This window comes from Capricornis sumatraensis, chromosome 1 (assembly GCF_032405125.1).
Source record: "Capricornis sumatraensis isolate serow.1 chromosome 1, serow.2, whole genome shotgun sequence".
In the NCBI taxonomy this organism is placed as follows: Eukaryota; Metazoa; Chordata; class Mammalia; order Artiodactyla; family Bovidae; genus Capricornis; species Capricornis sumatraensis.
The window spans coordinates 35,673,288-35,695,362 of NC_091069.1; the positions used below are offsets into that span (position 1 = coordinate 35,673,288).

Sequence of the window (22,075 nt, forward strand, 5' to 3'; positions counted from 1 at the left end):
TGCATAGAGAGAGTGTCATGAACTTATATTATCATATGTAAAATAGCCAAAGGGAATTTGCTGTACGTCTCAGGAAACTCAAACAGGGCCTCTGTATCGACCTAGAGGGGTGAGAGGGGTGGGACGGGAGGGAGATGGGAGAGAGGTTCAAGAAGGAGGAGATATATGTATACCTGTGGCTGATTCATGCTGAGGTTTGACACAAAATTCTATAAAGTAATTATCCTTCAATTAATTTTTTAAAAATTATAAAATTATCCTGTCTTAAAAAAATTCTCATTTGACTTGCCATTCTCTTAGTATGTCTAAATGAAGAGCAAAAATTGAAGTTACCTAAAGTTGGATTTTGAACAAAAATGTATCATTGATAGCTTCTCTCCTTAAGCTCCTTCTCCATAACTCTTTTGCCAGTGTTTACTTATTAATCTCAACGAATTGCCTCCTGTTTCTCTTTTCTCAATTTTTATATGAGGCAGAATAATGTAAAATGTGATCATTATTTTTTTGATAGAAAATTTGCATTCTGTTTCATCATATATCCCAGGTTGTTTTAATAAAGCAACACTTTTTAAATTACTTAACATTAAGTAAAAATGACATCCTGGGAGAAGTTCCACCATTATTCTATTTTCTGGCACATCTGTCCCCCACTCCCTAAGCCTAGCCCTCACACCCCAATGTGAGAAGCGTGACTAGTTTTTTTCCATGTAGATTGTAAAGCTGCTCTTTCTTTTGGGGGAAAGAAGAAGATACAGATGAGGATCTAGGAGGAAAGAGGAGTGGAGAGGAGGGAAGCAAAGTACAGGAGAAGGAATTATATATAAAAGTAATTGAATATAACTTAGTCTGCCTAGTTCTTTGTAATCTAGCCCTGTGCTGTCTAATATGGGTAGCTACTAGCCATATGTGCTTATTAAACAGTTGAAATGTGGCAGGTGCAACTGAAGAATTTTTACTTTACAATTAAATATTGAAGGAATATAAAATATTTTTCCCTTACCTCCTAGATCATTGTTTTGGCAAGACTACATTTCACTAACTGTTGCAAATTTTAGCATTCAAAATTGAGATATAAGTATAATACAAACCAGATTTCAAAGACAGTGTAAAAGAATATAAAATGTTGTCTTAGTTTTTATATTGAGTACATGCCAAAATTGTATTTTGGATATATTGGGTTACATAAAATATATTTGTAAAATTAAATTGACTTGCTTATTTTTGCTTTTTTAAATGTGGCTTTAAAATATAAATTTATGTATGTGGCTCACTTTATATTGGGCAATTCTGATCTAGCCTCACTATATCCAATTTTATTTTCCATTCCTTCCTTCAGCAGGGAAGTTTCTAAGGGTCAGGAAGGAGAATCTGTACCTAACTCACTGAACATCGAGGGGGGCACGACTGCCTGGGTCACTGTGAGTTATGGATTCAGAGATTCTCATTAGGGTCTTAAAATAGTTTGCTGCTTTGGCTATTCATACTGCATTTCCTATTACCCTATAAATACTTTGATCATAAAAGTAATACTAGTAATTATGTGAACTAATTACCATCTAATGTAATAGTGATTATGCATATCATTAAATACTGATGGGTTAGCTTTCAATTTTTATTAGACTAAAGCAGTTTACATTCATATACACTGGTAATCAGCCACTCAAATAGCATAGTCATACACTCACAACTTTAGAAATTAAAGTGATCAATTTATGAGAATCCCTCAATGCATGCATTTCTTTGCTAGAATTGTTTTTAACTTTTCAAAAATATCAATAAACACTTGTTGAATCAGTGAGTTTTATAACATATCCAGGAATTAACCAGTTAGAAAATGTTTGTGTGTATGTGAATTGCTTTTTAACATAATAATGATATTGATAATAACTTAGTTCTTAAAGCAGTTTGCCTTATTCTATAAAAAATTTGAGATGACAATAATCATATAAAATTTTGTCAGTACAAGCAGAATAAAAATTATCAGGAAAAAAGAATACCACAAGTAGATTATAAACTCAGCACAGTTTCTATAATTAACTTTAAAATTTGGTTTTTAGTTCCCTAGTAGTCAAAGCAAAATAGTATGCAGTATCTTATTATTTGGGAATAGAGACATACCAGACCCAAAGGAAACATAGCTTTTCTTGAAGTGAACAAGAGTGTGATAAATAACTATGTGTTTTATTTTTACAGGAATCGTGGGAAACCAAAATGAGACATAATCAGCTGTGTTGTGAGACACCACCTACTGTCACTGTACATGTAAAATCAGGGTCAAATAGATTGCATCAGCCTAAAAAACCCATTACCCTGAAGCGTCCTATTTTAAAAGATAGTTGGCCAGCATCTGAAAAAAATGCACATAATAGCAACAAGTCTAAACGCCCCAAAGGACCCTGTCTAGTTATACAGCGTCAGGAAATGACTGCTTTCTTTAAATTATTTGGTAGGTTTAAAATATTGTAATAGAGGTAATTATAAAGTACTTAAAAGTGAGAGAATGTAAGTTTTGTTTTATCATTTTCATGATAATCGAAAAGGATGCTGTTATTTTCTGTGTCAGATTTTCTATCTCAAACCAAATTTGTTTTTGCCTTAGTCTGTTTTGTTTTCTTCCCCAGTGCTAGATTTTTGTTTGTTTCTGTTACTTTGAGAGTAGAAATTCTGACTCATCTAGCTTCTAGACTACTTAATTCAAGTGTCAAATGTAAATTCTGGGCAATTCAAGGTCATAGCATGAGTTTTATTTGACCTAAAGTAAATACACATAAAGTCTCAGGTGAGCTAACTGACTCATGTCACCGAGCCTGAGGGGTTTCCCAGGACTCAGTGCTAAAACTGAGCAAACTGGCAAGGTTAGTCAACCTAGAGAAGTTTCAGTATAATCTCTGGGGAATGTTATTAAAAATTAACTATTCTTTATCATAATGCTCATATAATAAAATTAAATTTTGTTCAGATCTTGAAACAGTGCTTCTTTGCTGATAATCTTAAAAATAGCCAAAAAGAAACTTTGTAGTATTTCTACTGGCCCAAGAAAGAGGACCTTTTTTTCTTTTTTTTGAGGTAAGGTAGTAAGGTAGACAGAATAAAGGGTTGGATAGATAGATTCTGGTACTTACCTGTGGGACTGAATCAAGTAGCTATCACAGACTGGTAAATTGAGGTAACAACCTTCCTTGCTTATAGAGGAAAGGAGATGCATAAAAGAAGAGAGAGGGACAAGAGTATTTGCCCTTCTGAGAGGACAGAAGTCTTTAAAAAGTGGGGGAGGGGGGTTCCCTCTCAGTTAAGAGTAGAGCAAAATTATTACCCACAAACTTTTTTGTTATTCATAACTGAATGTGGGAAATAAGGAAAAATACATGGCTCTACCATTTTAGGTGATTTAAGAAATAGAAATGGAATTAACAAGGCAGAGATTAATTATTCTCAGAAAATTGATACATATTGGAACTTTCCATTTATTTGACTACACTGATAAAATTTCTTGGATATAACAAAAAGTTATTCTTAGTTATTTAACTAAAAATAAAGGGGAAAATGGAAAAAAGTGGATTTTTTTTCCAAATTATTTTCTGACAGCTACACATACATTTTGGTATTATGTATTTGAGCCTTTATTTGAAGTGAGTGTTTTTTACCTATTTTTTTGGATGTTATTCTTTTTAACAGTATTTTTGTCTGTTGATCTTTTTGTCATAACACTGTCTTTCCAAAATTAAATGTTAGTTATAAATAACTAATGAATTTTAAATCTTCCTTACATAGACATTTTCATGTGTATTTGGATAATAGATAATTGGACAGAGGTGAGATAAATATGAGGATAGAAAAAGAACCCAAAACTAAAAATATCCTATACATAAAAGGATAAAGTGTTTAAAAAAAAAAAGATATTTAGAAAACAGAGTATTCATTGAGTCATTATTTCTTAATGACTGAGTTATCTTTTATCAGATTCCATTTCCACCTGTTAAAGATTTGTTTTGGAAATTAACAAAGAGCCCATCTAGAGCTACCCAAAACATTCCTAAAAGAGCTACTGGAATATTTAGTAAATCAGACACTTCTGGCATTACCCCTCTAGTCTGGGCTATATATTAAGGCAAATCAGATAGGAAGCCAAAAAATAAAGTGGGAGTTTTCTGTACAGTGCTTACAGTGGTAAACACACTAAAGAACCAAAAACTATTATACTTTGTACAACACCAGTCCAGCCATTTTGTGTGATTTATAAGCATTGTTTATAATCTCCTTATGTAAAAATTAATTCTTCAAAAGGAAACCTGTTTTCAAAAGACAAGTCATAGCCTTCTTTTGTTGTAGATGACGATTTAATTCAGGATTTCTTGTGGATGGACTGCTGCTGTAAAATTGCAGACAAGGTAAATTTGATAACAGTATAATCATTAACTAGCATTTTTATGTTACTGGACTGTCCGGACTTTAATGAACCTTATAATGATTTTCTATCTTATTAATTAAGGTTAAGAAAAGAACTAACTTAACGTTGTTCCTTCAAAATGGAATCCTTATACGTTAGTATACAACATACATTCATTCCATCTATACTCAAGGAATTGTAAAATATTGATTTAGGTTCATATGATCTTAAACCCATATTTGTTTGATTTAAAACAAGAATCAATATAGACATAATATCTTTTTTGTTTGGTTGGTTGGGTGTTTTTGGTTTGGTTTTACTTTTTATTCTTTTTTAATTGAAGTTCAGTTGATGTACAATACAGCTGTACACTATGATTTACAGTTTTTAAAATTTACACTCCATTTATAGTTATAAAATATTTGCTGTATTAGGCTTAATATGTTTTGATCCAAATTGTTACCTTTTATAAGGTAATAACATCTGATAAAAGTGGTTGATTATACATTTTAATATTTTGTAGATAATTTAAATGAAACAAATCCCAGTAATCTTGTAGAGTAAAATTAGTTTATCTTATTCTTTATATAGGAATCAGTGTTTCATAAAAGAACATCATGATACTGATTGATACCGTAGAGATTGTGCTATCTCTGTACTCTTTAGGTTTAGCCAAACAGAATTTCAGCTTTATAAATGTCATCTTAGACCAGTTAGTCATATCAGAAAATGCAGCATGACTTCATATCCCATTTAAGATAATGTGCCAACCAACAGAAAAGAGAATGAACAGACTACCTCAAGATTAAATACCCATTAATTTAATATTGATGTAAACTCTTTTAAGCTTAAGATAACAAAAATAAAATTGGAGGTTTTCTTTTAAAGTTTGAAATTTTAATTTTGTAAAATTTCAAACATGCGGTAGTACGTTTAAAATTATAATAGAGACAATAGAACAAAGACCATCTGTGTACCTACCATCCAGCTAACATAGTCATTAACTCATGGCCATTCTTGTTTCTTCTCATTTCTCTCCCTAAAACTGAATTATTTTGAAGCAAAGCCCAGACAGCCTAACATTTTATCCATAAATATTTAAAGACGTACTTCTAAAAAGTGAGATCTTTCTAAACGTAATCAATGTCACTAATACCTTTAAAAATTAACAGTAATGCCTTAATATCAAATATCCAGTTCATGTGGACTTCTAAAGTGTAAATTTTAGTTTTAAGTGTCTTATTGGTAATTAAAGTTGTTGGACAGCAGGGTGCAGTGCCTCTAAAGTAATTAACCAGGAATAGTGTATCTTAACAAACTAGTATCGAGTCCTCTACTGAAAGTTACCTTGAAAAACTTGGAATCACCTTTGTGGTCAAACCTGCGAAGGTAGGATGAATTAGCTATCTTACGAGAGGGAGTCTAATATATTTGTATTGTAACTTGTTTTTAACTTGAACAGGCAGAACCTGGCATGAATGCTAATAACAGGCTAGACATGTCTTCCTAATAATACATTTAAAACACTTTTCCCAGTGAAAATAGAGCCAGGTGATTCTAATTTCTGGTTAGAAGTTATTTTTTAAATTATTTTGAGTATTTTGAGTATGGATGTCTACAACTAACTCAAAGAGTTGAGGGGGAAAAAATTGCATATACACATAATCAAGCCAGTGTGGCAACAGAGTAACAGTTGATGAATCTTGGTAAAGGATATATAGTTATTCACTTGATTATTATTTCAGCTTCTTTATATGTTTGAATAATAGGAAAAAAAAATGAGTTTGGGGTTCAAAAGATATTGGCAAGAATAAAATTTAGGAGTTGATTCCAATTATGACTTAATCATAAGTGATCCAGAACTATTTTTCACTGTTCATATGGATTAAAGGAAGCCAAAAAATAAGGACTCAAATAGGTGTTTCTGTAATAAGGATAAATAATGCTTTATTGTTTTAGCATAGAAAGACAGCTAGTTTAAAACAGTTTTACTTATGAAAGCAAAACATTAATTTTAACTTCTAACTTTTTTCTCTATAGTATCTTTTGGCTATGACCTTTGTTTATTTCAAGAGAGCTAAATTTACTGTAAATGAGCATACCAGGATAAATTTCTTTATTGCTCTGTAAGTATGCTTTCTACTAAGTGATTTTTATGGTAGTTATTTATAAGTCATGTCAGACTCTTTGTGACCCCATGGACTATACAGTCCATAGAATTCTCCAGACCAGAATACTGGAGTGGGTAACCTTTCCCTTCTCCAAGGGATATTCCCAACCCAGGGATGAAACCCAGGTCTGCCGCATGTGGGTGGTTTCCTTATCAGCTGAGCCGCCAGGGAAGCCCAAGAATACTGGAGTGGGTAACCTTTCCCTTCTCCAGAGGATCTTCCTGACCCAGGAATTGAACCAGGGTCTCCTGCGTTGCATGCAGATTCTTTACCAACTGAGTTATCAGGGACACACAATATATACAATACCTCATTTAAAATAGAGGCTGTTTAAACCCTGGTATATGTCTTTGAATAGGCCTTCCTGTTTAAAGGCTGTATGGTTTTTTTTTACTTTAATAGGATATTCTTATGTTCTTTTCATTGATCTTATGCCTAAGATTTATTTTTTAATATTCCACTTGAGTTTATATTGTACCTTTCACATTGTCATACTTTACATAGTGTTCCATATAAATTATCCCCAAAATTTCCTCTTTTGGACTTAGAGACTTGTTAAAAGCCAGAATATCCTCTTTGAAATTTAATATTTAGTAAAAATCATAACTATTGCCCTTTTAAGTTGAACAGTTTGTGGGAAATACTCTAGACAATCTCAATATCAAAAGCCCACTACCTGGATACAATGCTACAGTTTGAAATATATGAATATAATTTTAAGTACCTAACTAAGGAGCTACACATAAACATATTGAAGTTAAATATCACAGCAACTATTAGCAATGAAGAATTTAAAGTCTGCTTAATTCAGAATATAATTCAAGAAATAGGACTAGAGGAAATTGATCTTTGGATGTTTTCAGGAGATACATTTCCCCATGCATAGGAAAAAATGAACTCAGTATAGAGTTTGATGATGATTGCTAAATTGGAGAAACATAATAGTATTTGCTAATTTGAGTATCATGTGCGAGGCACCAGAAAAATGTTTTCTATAAACTCATTTAATTTTCCTATGAGATATATTTTTAAATTATCTCCATTTTACAGATAGGAAAAATGAAACTTAGAAAGATTAAGTGCTTTCCAAGATCACAAAAGTTAGTAAGTAGCGGAACTGGGGCACAGATTTAGGTGTGATTTGCCAATGGCCAAATCTAGCCATTTGACACTAAGCTGTATTGCTTTTAATGTGTCTTTTAGTATTATATCGGTATATTGATGCAATATATATTTTGTATTTTTTTCTCACTTGAGAGTTGAAAATAAGCCAAAATAAACTTTATTTAAATTGAACCACATGCCCAAAATTGGATTTGACCAGCTTTGTAAAATTATTACCAGCAAAGCACTTTGTTAGCTTACACTGTGTAGTAGCATGTCAGGTTTTATTGCATGTTGTATTATAAGCTTCATATTAAAAGTAACATGAATCATAATTTCCACTTTTATATCTAATCGTACTTTTGATATAACCCCACTCAGTGTGAAGTAAAGTGATAGTCGCTAAGTTGTGTCCGACTCTGTAGTCCCATGGACTAGCCCACCAGGCTTCTCTGTCCATGGAATTTTCCAGGCAAGAATACTGGAGTGGGTTGCCATTCCCTTCTCCAGAGGATCTTCCTGACCCAGAGATCAAACCTGGGTCTCCTTCATTACAGGCAGATTCTTTACAATCTGAGCCATAGGGGAAGCCCACCCAACTCAATAGTTCTCATTAAATATTTTCTCAGCCACAGTTCTATTTCAAGTTATTTTCTATATATTCTTTTAACACTCTGAACTTCTACTATTATTTTTTACTCCAGTATTTTTTTCATGTTACCTTTTCTACTGGACTGTAAACTCCTTACAGGCAAGGAACGTGTACCTTACTTTTTTTGCATACCTCAATGGCTAACAGAATTTCTTAATTCTTTATTTGAATAAACATAATTAACCCTATGCAATATAAATGGACTCTGCTCCAAGAAAAATCTATTTCAAATTAGAAGACAACTTACATGTGTAAGATACAAACATTTCATTGCATGGAGCCTGAAAAATTGTTAATGTGGAATGGAATCATAATGTGGTCCTAATACAATATTGAAAAGTGAAAGTGAAGTTGCTCAGTCGTGTCCAACTGTTTGTGACCCCATGGACTGTAGCCTACCAGGTTCCTCTGTACCATAGTGTGTTATCAGTTCAGTTCAGTTTAGTTGCTCAGAAGTGTTCAACTCTTTGCAACCCCATGGACTTCAGCACGCCAGGCTTCTCTGTCCATCACCAACTCCTGGAGCTTGCTCAAAATCATTTCCATTGAGTCGGTGATGCCATCCAACCATTTCATCCTCTGTCGACCCCTTCTCCTGCCCTCAATCTTTCCCAGCGCCAGGGTCTTTTCCAGTGAGTCAATTCTTCACATCAGGTGACCAAAGTATTGGAGTTTCAGCTTAAGCATCAGTCCTTCCAGTGAATATTCAGGACTGATTTCCTTTAGGATTGACTAGTTGGATCTCCTTGCTGTCCAAGGGACTCTCAAGAGTCTTCTCCAACACCACAGTTGAAAAGCATCAATTCTTTGGTGCTCAGCTTTCTTCATAGTCCAACTCTCACATCCATGCATGACTACTGGAAAAACCATAGCTTTGACTAGACAGACCTTTGTAAAGAAATGTCTCCACTTTTTAATATGCTGTCTAGGTTTGGCATAGCTTTTCTTCCAAGGAGAAAGCATCTTTTAATCTCATGGCTGCAGTCACCATCTGCAGTGATTTTGGAGCCCCCTAAAATAGTCTGTCACTGTTTCCATTGTTTCCCTATCTATTTGGCATGAAGTGATGGGACTGGATGACATGATTTTAGTTTTTTGAATGTTGAGTTTTAAGCCAGCTTTTTCACTCTCCTCTTTCACTTTCATCAAGAGATTCTTTAGTTCTTTGCTTTCTGCCATAAAGGTGGTGTCATCTGCATATCTTAGGTTATTGATATTTCTCCCAGCTTGTTTTCATCCAGCTTGGCATTTCGCAGGATGTACACTGCATATAAGTTAAATAAGCAGGGTGAACAATATAGAGCCTGACGTGCTCCTTTCCCAATTTGGAACCAGTCCGTTGTCACATGTCCAGTTCTAACTGTTGCTTCTTGACCTGCATACAGATTTCTCAGGAGGCAGGTAAGGTGGTCTGGTGTTCCCATCTCTTTCAGAATTTTCCACAGTTTGTTGTGTTCCACAGTCAAAGGCTTTGGCATAGATGTTTTTCTGGAACTCTCTTGCTTTTTTTATGATCCAACAGATATTGGCAATTTGATCTCTGGTTCCTCTCCCTTTTCTAAATCCAGCTTGAACATCTGCAAGTTCAAGATTCACGTACTGTTGAAGCCTGGCTTGGAAAATTTTGAGCATTGCTGTGCTAGTGTGTGAGATGAGTGCAATTGTGCAGTAGTTTGAACATTCTTTGGCATTGCCTTTTTTGGGGATTGGAATGAAAACTGACCTTTTCCAGACCTGTGGCCACTGCTGAGTTTTCCAAATTTGCTGGTGTACTGAGTGTGGCACTCAATATGTGCATTATAGATTTTTCATAATCAGCAAGCATGAAAGGGGCCAACCTCTTCCAACTCTATCTACAGTTTACTAACAATTATTAGGGATACTAAAGTGAGAAATTACTTGATGTAATTTCACAAAGGACACAATTTGACTTGAATAACTGAGTTTAACAATGAGGTACTTTATGATATTAATAATGTACATATAATATAAAATAATATTAAAATATATAATTATTTTAAGGGAGAATAAAAATATGTAACTACTCATATTAATGTAACTAAATATGAATGGGTACTTTTCAGGTGGCGCCAGTGGTAAAGAATCTGCCTGCCAGTGCAGGAGATGCAAGAGACTTGGGTTCGATCCCTGGGTCAGGAAGATCCCCTGGAGGAGGGCATGGCAACCCACTCCAGTATTCTTACCTGGAAAATCCCATGGACAGAGGGGCCTGGTGGGCTACAGTCCATGGAGTCACAAAGAGTCGGTCACAGCTGAGACACACATACACACACACACAAATATGAATATGTGCATGGTTAAAAAGACTACATAGGAGTGTATACAATTAAAAGTGAGTCTTCTCGTATCTCAAAATCTTGATCTCCTTCCTCAAGGATAATTAACAGTTTCATATATATCTGTCTAGAAATAATTTTCTATATATGAACCAGTATGTATGTTACATGAATAGAAATGTACTCACATTTCTGTGTGTGCTTTTAAAATTTTTTTAACATGAAATATCTACAGAAGAGTGATTGGAGTGTATATGTATGTGTGTGTGAAAGAATAAAAGCAAAACAAACATTCATGTACCCCTGACTTAAGAATAGAACATTACCAGAATCTTAGAAGCTCACAGCACAGTTTCCCAATTAGAGCCTCTTCCTTCCACAAGTAATCATTTTTTTGCTTTCCTTTATTCTATGTATATACCTCTAAATAATATATTATTTGGTTATTCCTATTTTGGGGCTATACAATAAAAATTACATGTACGTGTCTTCTGTAAATTCCTTCATTTGCTTTATGATATTATTCTGAGACTAATTTCTATTGATATGTGTAGCTGTAGTTCACTTTCACTACAGAAAAAAATACTCTTGTTTCTTATATATTTGCATTTTTTCCCACCATCTTGTTGTGTACTTTGTAAATATTCCTTTTTTTTTCTGTTTCTTCTTTCCCCTCCATTTTTATCTTTTTTTTAACTGAGATTTAAAAATTTTTACCTTTGACACCTTTTTTCCTCTACTTCTTTGGAAATCTTACATTCTACACCTATTCTTTCAGCAATTAGCCTAGTTATTTTTAATTACAAGACCCAGTTTCTGTTCTCTTATCTTACAATTCCATTAGTTCTACATGATGCTCTCTAAAAAGTTAGATATTATTATTGTTGTTTTATAAATTCAACATTTGTTTAGATTTACCCACATATTTATATATCTTTCATTACTGTTACTTCTTGCATCTCACACCTTCCACTTGGGATCATTTGCCTACCTTTCTGTTTGCTTTAAGGCCCCCTTTTATTGGGTGTTTGTCTATTTTTCCAGTATCTTCACACTTCACAGCCTGTTTCTGTTCATTTTGCCTTGTTCCCTTATGTGTTTTGTAAATCCTTTTATTACAAGTTGCCTTTTTTTTCTTAGAAAATCATCTATGGACCTTGCACTGTTTCCAGTGAGAAATCTGCTTCATCCTTATCTCTATTCCTGTGTAATTTAATGTGTCTATTTTTTTCTCTGACTGCTTTTAAGATTTTCTCTATATCACTGGCCGTAAGCAATTAATCAGAGAAGGCAATGGCACCCCACTCCAGTACTCTTGCCTGGAAAATCCCACGGACGGAGGAACCTGGTGGGCTGCAGTCCATGGGGTCGCTAAGAGTCAGACACAACTGAGCGACTTCACTTTCACTTTTCGCTTTCACACATTGGAGAAGGAAATGGCAACCCACTCCAGTGTTCTTGCCTGGAGAATCCCAGGGATGGGGGAGCCTGCTGGGCTGCCGTCTATAGGATCGCATAGAGTTGGACATGACTGAAGCGACTTAGCAGCAGTAGCAGCAAGCAGTTAATTATGATATGTTTTGGTGTAATTTTCTATATGTTTTGTCCTTTGGAGTTTATTCAGCTTCTTTGTGGGTTTATAGTTTTCATCAAATTTCAAACTTTTTCAGTAATTATTTCTTCAGGTGTTTTTTCTGTCCACCCACCACCCTTTAGGGATTCCAGTTTCACCTTTATTAAGCTACTTGAAGTTGTCTCACAGCTTATTAATGTTCTTCATTATTTTTGTTTCATTTTCTCATTATGTTTCTTTTGGATAGTTTATATTGCTATGTCTTCAGTGCACAAATCTTTCCTTCCATGACATTTAATCTGATGTTACCCTCACTCGGTGTAATTTTCATTGTACACAAAGTTTTCATCTCTAGAAGTATACTTTCAATATGTCTACTTGTCTTTTTGAACATCTAGAATAACTGTAACTGTTTTAGTGTCTTTGTGTTACTTCTACCATATATCAGTCAGTTTTGATTGGCTAATGATGATTCTTATCTGTCCTGTTTTCCTACTTTTGTGCATGCCTAATCCCCCTCAGGTATTTGAGTGTAGAGAAAGACCATAAGAAAAGGTTAGAGGGAACACAGTGCCTAACATTTGCCTGCGGCTCAAATAGTGCCTGTTCACACCAGCCAGACTGAAAAAACTTCCAGTTCACACTGAATAATTCAGTACTGAGTAGGGTACTTGGAAACATCTTGCCCTAGTGGGGAGTAATTAGCCCCAAACTGAACCTTGCTCCAGATCCATCTAACAAATCAAGACTTGAAAGGATCAGACTGTTTCAATAACTGCATCCTAGAGCAAAGCTCAAAATTTATAGGAATATAAAAATATCCAGAACTCAACAATGTAAAATTCATTGTATCTCTAATTTTTATATGCATTTCTTTAATCATTCATAAGGCTTGAATATCTGTTACCGTGTTTATAAACAAGCTGGATTTTTTGTATGTGTGTAAACTCTCTTCCTGTCCTTTACCCATTTCTTTTTTGAGTTGTTGGTCTTCTTTTTTAGGTATCTCGCTAATACAGTTGAAGAAGATGAAGAAGAATCCAAATATGAAATTTTTCCATGGGCTTTAGGGAAAAATTGGAGAAAATTATTCCCTGACTTCTTAAAGTTAAGGGACCAACTCTGGGATAGAATTGACTATAGGGCTATTGTAAGCAGGCGATGCTGTGAGGAGGTAAGATTTTTAAAGCTTTATATATATAATCTCTGTCTTCTCTTTATGTAATTTTCCCTGTCTTGTTTTTTAATGTGCTTCTAATGCTTCATTTTTTGTAAATGAAGGGTAAACTGCTAACCTTGATGATTACCATGAGTACAACTTGTATATTAAAATGTTGATATTTTAAATTTATAGCACAATAATTTAAAAGTGTCATTTCTTTTTTTCTGAACAGCCTACTTCCATAGAAAGTATTTTTATTTTAGTGTATTTCTCTTCTCTAAAAGATCACCAATATATTAGGAAGAAATAGTGTGTGCATTCCAAAGTACCTCAGGGTAATAACATTGGAGCTGAATAATAATTTCTATTAAATAATTTCCACTAAAGTATCAAAATTTCACATTCACAAGGTTGAAATATAAACAGTGTGGTATTAAAATTTAAATAAATTTAAATAAGCTTAAAAACTATACCTCTGTTCATATAGCATACATAAAGTAAGTTTTCTTGATGACAGATTCTATTAATGTAAAGCAGAAAGACACTAAATTAAAAGATCAGTTATTTTATCTGATGTTCTGGTTTTCAGTAAAGAAAGTTAATGTTTCAAACTAAAAATATTAGAATAGAAAATTAATGGAAGGCAGTAACTAGTTCATGTAATTAAGTTAATTAATATAACCCAGAACTAGTTCAGAAAAGTCTGGGCAGATAATGCTGTAATTAAATGAAGTCATATCTAGTTTAATGACTACAGGCCAGAGAAGCCAAATAATGGATTATTGTCTAACCTGAGGGAAGACTTTAGAGGTGTGTCACAGAACTCTGTCCAGAACTAATCTTGTTCATTATATTTATTAATGAGATGAAGTTATAGAAGTTATACATGGTTTTGGATTAAATTAGAATTGTTGAATATTGGGAGAAATGCAAAGATTCAGAAATAACTTAGAAGACTGTACAGCACATGATTATATTCAGTAGAAAAATATGAAAGGATGAGTATGTATGACTACCTCCCTTCCATTAGTGGATCTTCATTAATGAATTTAAAGGACTCATTCCAATTACAGGGCATTGAAAAATTCCTCTCTTGTTACTTTTTGTCACAGCTTCCCCAGGTCAGGAGTGGGTAATTTGTGCACCTGTTGCCATCCTTGGTATGATAGTGCCCTTATTTGAACACTCTGATTTTATCAAAGTAAATGCTTCAGGCTCCATGGAACACTCAGCCAAGTGCATGGAGGAGGCACTGGAGGCAAGAGGTCAAGATAGGCAATGCTTCCTCATGGTAAACTGCCCACCACTCCTAAAATACAATGACTCACATTTTAACTACAACAGTTTTATTCTGTTGGAGCTGGAATTACCTTTGTTGCTGGCACCAGACTATTAGAGAATGATGTGGCTTATAAAAGACTACAGTGTTTTAGACACCTGAAAAGTCAGTTGTTGTAATGACTTTTTCACTGATTTTTCACTGACTTTTCCACTCATTTCACTGACACTGAAAATGTCAGTGGGATTTACAGAAAAGTTCAGTCTCTCAAGGCTTCAGCCCTGAGAACTAACAGAGTTCTCCCCTAATTCCAGATTGGCATATCTAATTTCCTACTTCATATTTCATTATCTAGTAGATACCTCAGACTTAACATGTTGAAAATTGAGTTTTTGATTCTCCTACAGAGACCTCCACACTTGCTCCTCCTACAGTCTTGCACATGTCAATAAACAGTAACTTCATTCTAGTTGTTGGCCAAAAACTGTCACCCTAGGTTTGTTTTTTTTCTTTTTTTTTAGATCTATACCTTAAAGAAATATCCAGCATCCCACCATTTCTCACCTCCGCCACTAAACCCTACTTTGTCATCTCTTGCCTCAACTATTTCCATAACTTTCCAAATGGACTCCCTCACAGTCTTTCTCTCTATAGTTTATTCTTCATAGCAGCCAGAGTAAATCTTTTAGGAAATCAAATCATGTCTCCTCTACTCAAAAACCTTCAGAGGTTTCTCATCTCACAGAGCAAAAGTCAACATCCTTATCTTGCTCCACATGGTCTGCCAGCTCTCTTCCCTTATTTCGTTGACTTTATCTCCCAGCTCTGCTCACTTCACTTCAACCACACTGGCCTTCTAGCTATTCCTCAGATTCATCAAGGACGCTCCCACCTTGGAGTCTTTGCACTTGCCATTCCTATTAGTTAGGTATTAGTTAGTATGCTTCACTTCCTCACTTCATGCAGAACTCTGCTAAGTGTCACCTCAGAGAAATCATTCCTTACCGCCCTATATTGCATAGTATCTCCCTCAATGGAATAAAAATTGAAGAGTCCAGAAATTTATGTTCAATTGACTTGGTAAGGATACCAAGAAAACTCAGTGGGGCAAGAATAATCTTTTCAAAAGATTGTGCTGAAGCAACTGGATGTCCACATGCAAAAGAAAGCACCTGGACCCCTGCTTCATATTATATATAAAAACTAACTCAAATGGATCAAAGACCTATATTTAAGATCTAAAAACTATAAAATTCTTAAAACATAGGTGTTAAATCTTCATGACCTTGGATTAGGTTTCTTAGATGTAATAACCAGAAGCACAAGCAAGAATAGAAAATACAGATTAAAAAATGAGCATCATCAAAATCTAAAAATTTTGTTCTTCAAAGGGCACCATTAAGAAAGTGAAGAGACAGCCCAGAAACGGGAAGAAAATCTTTGCAAATCATCTATCTTATAAGGTACTTGTATCTAAAACATACAAACAGCTCTTAAAACTCAGAAGTAAAGAGACAACCCAATTTTCTAAAGGGCAAAGGATCTGAATACACATTTCTTCAAAAAAGATATTCAGATGGGCAAAAAAGCACATGAATAGATGCTCAACAGCCATCAGAAAAATATAAAATCAAAATCAAGGAGATATTTCTTTACATGCATGAGGAAGGCTACAATTTAAAAAAAAAGACTGATAATAACATATTGACAAGGATGTGGAGAAATTGGAACTTTCACTTCTGGTGGGAGTGTAAAATCATTTAGTTGCTTAACAGTCTGGCACTTCCTCAAAAAAGCTTAACAGAGACCATATGACCCAGCAATTCCACTCTTAGTTTTATACTCTAAAGAAATGAAAATTGTGTTCACACAAAAACTTGTACATGGGGCTTTCCTGGTGGTCCAGTGGTTAAGAATCCACCTTACAATGTAAGGGATCCCAGTTTGATCCCTGGTCCAGGAAGATCCCACATGCCATGGAGCAACTAAGCTCATGTGCCGCAACTACTGATCTTGCATTCTGCAGCCCAGGAGCAGCAACTACTGAAGCCCACGTGCCCTTAGAACCTGTGCACTGCAACAAGAGAAGCCACCACGGTGAGAAGCCCATGCTCCACGACTAGAGAGTAGCTCCTGCTCGCTGGAACTAGAGAACGTATAGCAATGAAGACTCAGCACAGCCAAAAATAAATAGATATTTTTTGAAAACTTCTACAGGAATGTTTATAGCAAGCGGCCTTATTCATAATAGTCAATAGTTGTAAAAACAACTGAAATGTCCAGCAGCTAACGAATGGATAGACAAAATATCAATACAATGATATATTACGTGGCAATTAAAAGCAATAAAGGATTGATACATGCTACAAAGTGGATGAATGCTGAAAACCTTATGCAAGTGAAAGAAGCCAGTCCTCAGAGAGCCACGTAGTTCATTTACATCAGCTCTGAAGAATACATAAATCCAAAATCATAGAAAGTGGTTGCCTGAGGCTGAAGGGTGGGAGGCATGGAGTGTGACTGCCTTCTCTATGAAGTGATGAAAATGTACTAAAATTGATTGTGGTAATCATTGTGCTACCCTGAAGATATCAAAAGCCATTGAATTCTGTACTTTAAACTAGTGAATTGTATGATATCTGAGTTATATCTCAATAAAGCTGGTAAAATAGCAAGTAGTACACATCCCTCTATTACTCTCTACTCCTTTTCCTGGTTTTCCTCACAACACTTAGCCATTGTATAACACTCTATTTTACTTACTTACCTTGCTGATGTCTATTCCCCCTACTAAATATAAATTCCAAGAAGGTCTTTTTTTTTTTGGCTGCATTGTGCAGGTTGCAGAATCTTAGTTCCCTCAACCAGGGATTGAACCTGAGCCCTTGGCAGTGAAAGTGTTATGTCCTAATCACTGGACTGCCAGGGAAGTCCCCAAGAGGGTCTTTATTCTGTCCTTATTACGTGTACAGTATCTAGAACAGTGCCTGACTTATAGTAAGTACTCAGTAAATACAACTGACTGACACAATGAAACTTGAAGCTTCCATTTCTTTTTCATATTTTCTTATCCATGAAGACCAACAAGGACCTCTACTATATAACAAGGAAACTCCATTCAGTATCTTGTAATAATCAATAATGGAAGATAATCTGAGAAAGTGTACAACTGCATCACTTTGCTGTACACCGGAAACACTGTGAATCAACTGTACTTCAATAAAAAAAAACATTAAAAATAAACAAGACTGTGGAACAATTCTTTACTGAGTAGCCTTAGCAGATATCCAGATATATAATTTTTTTGGGGGGGTGGGGGGTGGGGATACATGCTAAGAAATTTAGTTAAGTGTTCTATGCATTTGTTACTAAGAGCCCAGTACTGGCACACTGCCAACCGATTTTTTAGTCACGTATCTGAAAATAAATGCAAGTTACAATACTAGCTACAAACTGGCTTACAATAATTATACTATACATTAGCATTGTGCTTTACAAATTTATATTTTCATATAAATTAGCTTCTTATCCTCACAAAAGTACTTTTGAAGATTGTAGCATTCTCATTTTATAACTGATGAAACTGAGGACCACGGAGGTTGAAATTTACTCAAGATCATACATAGTTAAATGGCAGAACAGAGCTTGACTTCACATCTGATGGTTTCCCAATGTGCTGTGTTCTCTGACATCTGTCATTTCATTAAGTGATGTTTAAAGTTTGGTAGTAGATAAAAGATCCACAATGAAAGTAATGTTAATACTTTCTGAGCAGTGGTCTCAGTGCTGCACATGTGTTAACTCTCACAATTCTTACAGCTAACTAGGTGATCCAGATAAGGAAACAGGCACAGAGAGACTAAATGACTTCTCCAAGGTCACACAATTAGAAAAGCAGCACACCAGTATTCAAACCTAGGCAGTCTAACTCGAGAGTCATTGCTTTTAACACCTTATATTATACTGCCGCTTGAGATCACAGAGAAGTAGAATGTATAGAGAGAAAAACAGCCAAATATTAAATTTTAAAAACTCACTAAAGCTCACCTCCACCCCCCACCAAGAAATCACTAAAAATAACAGAAGAGTGAGATGAAGTAAAAAAAAAAAAACTAGGATAATGTTTCTGATAGGTCAAGTGCTACCGATGCTTCAGAGAAGTCACTTTCATAGAATTGTAGAATTTGATAACTCTAAGTGACCTATTTCCTTATATATAAAAGGCCTTGTGGCTCAGAAAGTTAATGCAATTTACCTAAGATCATAGGAACTAAATAGAATTAAGACCAAAATCTTGCTTTTTTGACTGTGGTACAGTTTTCTTTTTAATTCACTGTTGTTATCACTGTAACATTCTAATGTGTGTGCAAAATATATGTAGACCTTATATATATTTAAAAGAGTGTGCACTTGCCTGCACTTCTCTGGGTTAGCATGTGGAGAGACTATGATGCCTAGTTTATTGCAGAAAGAACAATATCAAATCATCTATATTGTGCCCTTTGCTTCAGAGTTCCCTTTACTTCATAGTTCCCTCTGCTCTCTTCATTAGACTTTGCTATAGGGTTCCTACAAAAGATATATTGTTGAAGGCTAGTAATGTCAGTGGCCTCTTAATTTCTTATTTTCATCTATCATTAAGAAATATTTAATGACTGTGTACTGTTGTGGAGAAGGGAGCTGGCTACCCACTCCAGTATTCTGGCCTGGAGAATTCCATGGACTGTATAGTCCATAGGGTCACAAAGAGTCAGACACAACTGAGCAACTTTCACTTTCACATTTGTGGAGAGGGCATTTGAGAGAGCAATGTACAAGAAGCTGTTCCTGTCCAGAAGGGGTTACATGCATAAAAAGATATCTGAGTACTAACATTTATATGCTGAGTCCTAATATAGGATTAACAATAAAACAAAATTTGAAACCTGGAGTTTCTAGAAAGGTGGGATTTATGCCAGGCATTGAAGGAAAAGCAATGCTAAGACAAATAAAGGGAAAGGCCATTCCAGATATGGGAAATAGAGAAATACTGAGGAAAAATTATAGACAAATTTGGAAGGAATAAGGAAAATTGACATTTTACTTCCTCACCTTGTGTATTTCTTAACAAATTTTACATTGTCATAGAAATATATATGTTTACAGTTAACATCTTTATTTACTTCTGCCTTTTAAAAGATATATAACTTTAATTACATGTCTTTGGTTGAAAACTTTTTTCAAGGATTTAAGAAGTAGATTATAAAATAAATCCAATCCTAAAGTACACTTTAAAAATTAGCATAGCTACATGGAACTCTGCTCAAGTTATATGGCACTGTGGATGGAAGGGGAGTTTGGGGGAGAATGGATACACATATATGGATGGCTGAGTCCCTTTGCTATTCACCTAAAACTATCACATTGTTAACTGGCTACACCCTAATACAAAATAAAAAGTTTAAAATTAAAAGAAACAATCATAAAGTTAGCATAGCTAGTATTCTTTATTCATTGCCTTGAATGAGACAATAACTGCAATAACCCTATTTTCTGAGGGATTTGGCTTTAACCGGGACTGGGGGTGAGGGGTGCGGTTAAGGTTTTCATTCTTAACAACAAAAGCTTCTTTCCAAATAAACTGAGGTTCTCCAAGCTGCTCTGTCTTCCCTTAGCCCCTCCTGGGATCCCCAGCGTTGTCTGTGAAACCAAGGGCTCCTCAAACCAGTCTGAAAAATCACTTGACTAGACAATTAATAAAGCACTGTCTATCTTTTTGAATTATAGTTTTGTCCAGAAACTTAAATATTTTTTAAAAGCACTGTCTAGCTCTCAAATTCTACAATTCTACTTTACCTTGGGTCATTGATAACTGCAACTAAACAGTTTTTTTTTGTTTAGAAGTAACATTCTATCTAACATTCTGTTTTGAAGTTTTAGACACCATGAGGTCAGCAGTTAGGTACATTTCCCTAGCTTGTCTTCTTAAATGGCTATCATTTGCTTTCATTGGCCAGATGTTGACTGTGTGATAAGGATTTTATACATATTTAACCTTCAGGACAATCCTATGAAGCAGATAGTATCCCCAGTTTTAGATATGAAGAAATTGAAGCTCCTGAAGGTTAAGTAACTAGCATCACACAGCTAGCAAGTGGCAGAGCCAGGATAAGAAACTAAGTCTATCCCGACTCTAAAGGCAGTACCTTATCTCACACACCTTAGAGAACAGTGTCTGACATGTAGTGCAGAATCTTCAGTACTTTCTAAATAATTCCTCATCTAATACTTGCGACAACCTGCTAAAATAGACAGTATTATTCTCTCCATACTACAGACAAGAAACAGGTACAGAGAGGTTAAGCAACTTACCTGTGTTCTCATTTGCCATATCTCTTGCTATTGCAAACATGCTAAGATAAACATACGTAGGTGGAAACCTCAATTAAAAATATTCTCAACCCAATACATTCCAAAGTTAAGAATGATGTATTATTTGGGGGGCATTATCTTTCCCAAACCTAGAATATCTGAGCAAAACCTGGAAAGTTGCTTCAGTTCTATTTCCTGTTAGAAGTAATTTAAATATTCTACCAATTGTTATCTTAAGGATCTGAGCAATGAATCACTTTATAGGTAATACTGCCCTATCTGGAGATGCTTTTTTTTAAACATTTTTTTAGATCTAGTTTTAGAGATAGTATTTCTTAAGTTATAATTTTTGTTCTTTAACTAAATTTTAAAATCTTATTAAAAATTCTAAAAGAAAGCTTTCCACTATAGGTTATGGCCATTGCTCCAACCCATTATATATGGCAACGAGAACGCTCTGTGCATCACAGTGGAGCTGTTAGAAACTACAACAGAGATGAAGTTCAACTGCCCCGGGGACCTAGTGCCACACCGGTAGATTGTTCACTATGTGGTAAAAAAGGAAGATATGTTAGGCTGGGATTGTCTTCATCATCATCTTCATCCAGTGATACACTAGAGGTGGTGGAGAAACATTCTCAGGAATCACACAACTCATTCTCAATGGACAAAATAGTTCATACTTCTCAAGCTTATAGCTATTCTCAAGGTATGATTTAGCAATATGGCAGATCTATGCACCTTAGTAATGAATCGAAGTTATCTATTGACCTGTATGTAGTCCTTGTAGGCAGCGGTACGTAATAATTTTATACTGTAACAATATGAGTTAAATTAGTATTGAAAAATTTCCCCTTTTCAGTTGCTACTTTTTGTTTTGGTATCTGTTTTGTGGTAGCTTACCTAAACTAAGAGATTTTTAACGTGACTTTTGTTAAATTAAAACCTAATTCACCATGGATCCCAAGTGTTTTAAGAACCATTTTCTTTGAAGTGTTTATTTTATTCAAAGCAAGTTTTAAGAAGAAAATAAATTTACTTCTAATCTCACCATCCAGCTTTATCAGTGAGTAACTTTGGTTTCTTTTACACACTTTTA

The 22,075-nt window shown here is 34.8% G+C and overlaps 1 protein-coding gene across 2 annotated transcripts in view; it reads left to right on the top strand.

Annotated features, from left to right (window-relative positions):
• The first annotated feature begins 2,211 nt into the window (after window positions 1-2,211).
• Window positions 2,212-22,075, top strand: part of SPDYA (speedy/RINGO cell cycle regulator family member A) — a 31,788-nt gene continuing 11,924 nt past the window's right edge. Inside the window, exons 1-6 of one of the 2 annotated variants that reach the window (XM_068986304.1) lie at window positions 2,212-2,446; window positions 4,330-4,388; window positions 6,428-6,513; window positions 13,187-13,358; window positions 21,388-21,685; window positions 22,044-22,046. In XM_068986304.1, the coding sequence (XP_068842405.1) occupies window positions 2,212-2,446; window positions 4,330-4,388; window positions 6,428-6,513; window positions 13,187-13,358; window positions 21,388-21,685; window positions 22,044-22,046 (853 nt within the window). The remainder of the gene's footprint in view (window positions 2,447-4,329; window positions 4,389-6,427; window positions 6,514-13,186; window positions 13,359-21,387; window positions 21,686-22,043; window positions 22,047-22,075) is intronic. The other variant, XM_068986296.1, reaches the window with a different exon arrangement.